General features: G+C 42.3%; 1 protein-coding gene across 1 annotated transcript in view; it reads right to left on the reverse strand.

Annotated features, from left to right (window-relative positions):
* LOC107563843 (uncharacterized) overlaps nucleotides 1-819 on the reverse strand; it is a 4,049-nt gene extending 3,230 nt beyond the window's left edge. Inside the window, exons 1-2 of the mRNA XM_016248813.1 lie at nucleotides 284-819; nucleotides 54-189 (exon numbers count right to left, since the gene is read on the reverse strand). Coding sequence (XP_016104299.1) covers nucleotides 54-189; nucleotides 284-819 — 672 coding nt within the window. The remainder of the gene's footprint in view (nucleotides 1-53; nucleotides 190-283) is intronic.
* Between the last annotated feature and the right edge of the window lie 2,011 nt (nucleotides 820-2,830).

A 2,830-nucleotide genomic window follows, 5' to 3' on the forward strand; every position in this document is an offset into this window, starting at 1 on the left:
GAATGGGAGCTTTGGGGGGGAGGGGGAGAAGCCGGACGTGAAGGGGGCGGGACAGGCTGGGATGCAGAAGATGGCTTTTTTCTCTCTTCAGCCCTAATTTTCTTCTGGTCCCTCTGCAAGATGTATTTCTTCAGGGCATCCATCTTGCTGCCTGCACTGGTTTTCTTGTTTCTAATGAACTCCACATAGCTGCAGAAGAAACAAAATAATATACACGAATGATTAGAGTAAAATACATACAAAACAGAAATACAATTAACAAGCAAGCAGAAGCATATATTACCTTTTCCTCTCCCTGTCCTTGGCCTCATAGAGCTCCTTGAAGGTGCTCTTCCTGTGGACCCCAAAGCCCACCAAACCGTCACCCTCACAGCCAGGTAACGTTCCCTCTCTCTGCCTGCGCACATTGATGGCTTCTGCAACCTTCTCGAATGTGCAGGCATATCTGAGAAAGACATATTTGTTAGCCATGAGGGCACCTCTGTCCAATCTGCCAGCCTCGCGCTCCCGCTGATGCCCAGACAGGACCATGAGGGAGTATCCAAGGTCATTCTCCAGCATCCACTTGAAGGTTTTCCCTCTGTACTGACCAAACTGGATGGCACTTTGACTTGCCAGCAGCAGGTCATCAAAGGGACACCCTCCACCTTGGACTACCCTGACCTTGGCCTCCTCCAGCACAGCCTCAGGGTCCTTTGGTACAAAGGGCACCCCTTCAGCCACTTGTGAAAGGTGGACTTTCTCCACAGTGGCTGCCTGCTTAGACGCCCTCAGCACCAGCTCTCCAGCCTCAAAACGAAGGGTGGGCTTGCTTTTCATTCTGTGACAGTAAAGAAATGCACCTGATGTTATACCAAACAATGCACTGAAAACCCCATACACAAAATAAATATTTATGGAAAATGCATTATAATACATTATTAAGGGTAATTCATGGCATACACAAACAAAAAACTTGTGAAAAAGGTACATTATCAAGGGTTTTGTAGTTTTTTTTCTTTTTAGTAATGTTTTAATTGTTTTTAAACGAATTTCGTTTTCTTTTCATCGTTGTTGATTATTACAACTGACATAAAGTGAATAAAGGGTCAAACGAACGCATCAGAAAAATTCTGCAGGCATTACACATTTAAAAGGGGGAAAAAGTAAATTTATTTTTCGGTGTCGATGAAAAGCATGAATGAAACTGTACTTTTTTTACTGAAATAGTATTTTAGGCGGGTTAAACGTCATCACAACTTTCCGAACGACCCAGTATTTATCCCCACATTTTTTTCTCCCGCCTCTTCTGCATGCATTGCACATGGATACAATGCTTATTATATGCCTATTTAAAAAAAAACGACACAAATAAAACGTGAGAAAGGGTAAAATATGTTGACTTACGTGATCCGCAAAATTGCAGTGTAGCGAAAATGCAGAATTGGTGTATAATAATTCTGCTAAATTGCGGAAGTGCGTTTTTAAAAAAACGTTTGTGTTTTGTTGGTTTAAACTAACGAAATCGTAGGAGAAAAACAGCAAGATAGTGTTATTCCAGGGGGTTCTGACAGAGTGAATGATGTCCGAGTCGACAGCGGCGAGGCCTCGGCCAATCGGAGCAACGAGCGCCTCTGAAACAATTCGCGAGAGCCAATGGGGCGAAGGGGTACCGGGCGTGAAACAATTCGTCCGGCGGCCAATCCGAGCGCGGGGCCTGAAACAATTCCTCGGCCGGCCAATGGGACGAGAGGAGCGGAGGCGGGACATGGTGAAACAATTTGTCCAGCGGCCAATCCGAGCGGGGGGCGGGTGAAACAAATCGCAACACATCCCCCGAAGATCGGTTTCGTGCAAGCGCAAGGATGACACGCAAATTCGTGAAGCGTTCCTCATTTTTGAACGATTTTTAATCGTTAAACGTAATTAAGATTAAGCTGGATTTAAAAAAGTATTTTTGACGTACATAGAAAGTGCCTAAAACATGCACGTATATCAAACTTTGTGAATTGACAGTGTGGAGGCATTTTATTCACCCTTTATTTATGATGTAGCAGCATCCCAGTATAACACAGTCCAGGGGCCCCAGTTTACCCCCCTCTCGCAGTGTGAACTTTGCTGACTGTCTCTGTAAATACAAGAACACTGTAAAAATTGTCAACAGAAAAGCAAAATAAAACCCTTCAATTTAAGCACAACTACATAAAGTAAAAGTTACGTTTTTGGCCACTGCAATGTGACGATTTGACACTAAGGAGCACTATGTAGCAGCATCCCAGTATAACACAGTCCAGGGGCCCCAGTTTACCCCCCTCTCGCAGTGTGAACTTTGCTGACTGTCTCTGTAAATACAAGAACACTGTAAAAATTGTCAACAGAAAAGCAAAATAAAACCCTTCAATTTAAGCACAACTACATAAAGTAAAAGTTACGTTTTTGGCCACTGCAATGTGACGATTTGACACTAAGGAGCACTAAATAGAGACATATAACTAACTGTCTTGTACTATTTCTTTAGGTAGTATAAAGCATTTTTTTATCAAAAAACACATTTTACCTAGAAATATCAATATTTCTAAAAAATATTGATCTGCCACACACGCTCATAAGAGCATCATGACGCATGTATGTTGTGTTCACGCTAGAGTTAACATTGTAGCATGAACAAGCTTTGAATAATATTTTATTGTAAATAAAAACATTTTTTTGGACAAACAAAGCACTCGTGTTGCTTCATAAAATTGAGGTTAAACCAGAGGAGTCACATGGATTACTTTAATGATGTCTTTCCTACCGCTCTGGACCTTGAATGTTTTAGTTGCGTTGCTGCCAATAGAGGGTCAGAAAGCTC

Source organism: Sinocyclocheilus grahami, unplaced genomic scaffold, assembly GCF_001515645.1.
Source record: "Sinocyclocheilus grahami isolate Dianchi unplaced genomic scaffold, SAMN03320097.WGS_v1.1 scaffold892.1, whole genome shotgun sequence".
NCBI lineage: Eukaryota > Metazoa > Chordata > Actinopteri > Cypriniformes > Cyprinidae > Sinocyclocheilus > Sinocyclocheilus grahami.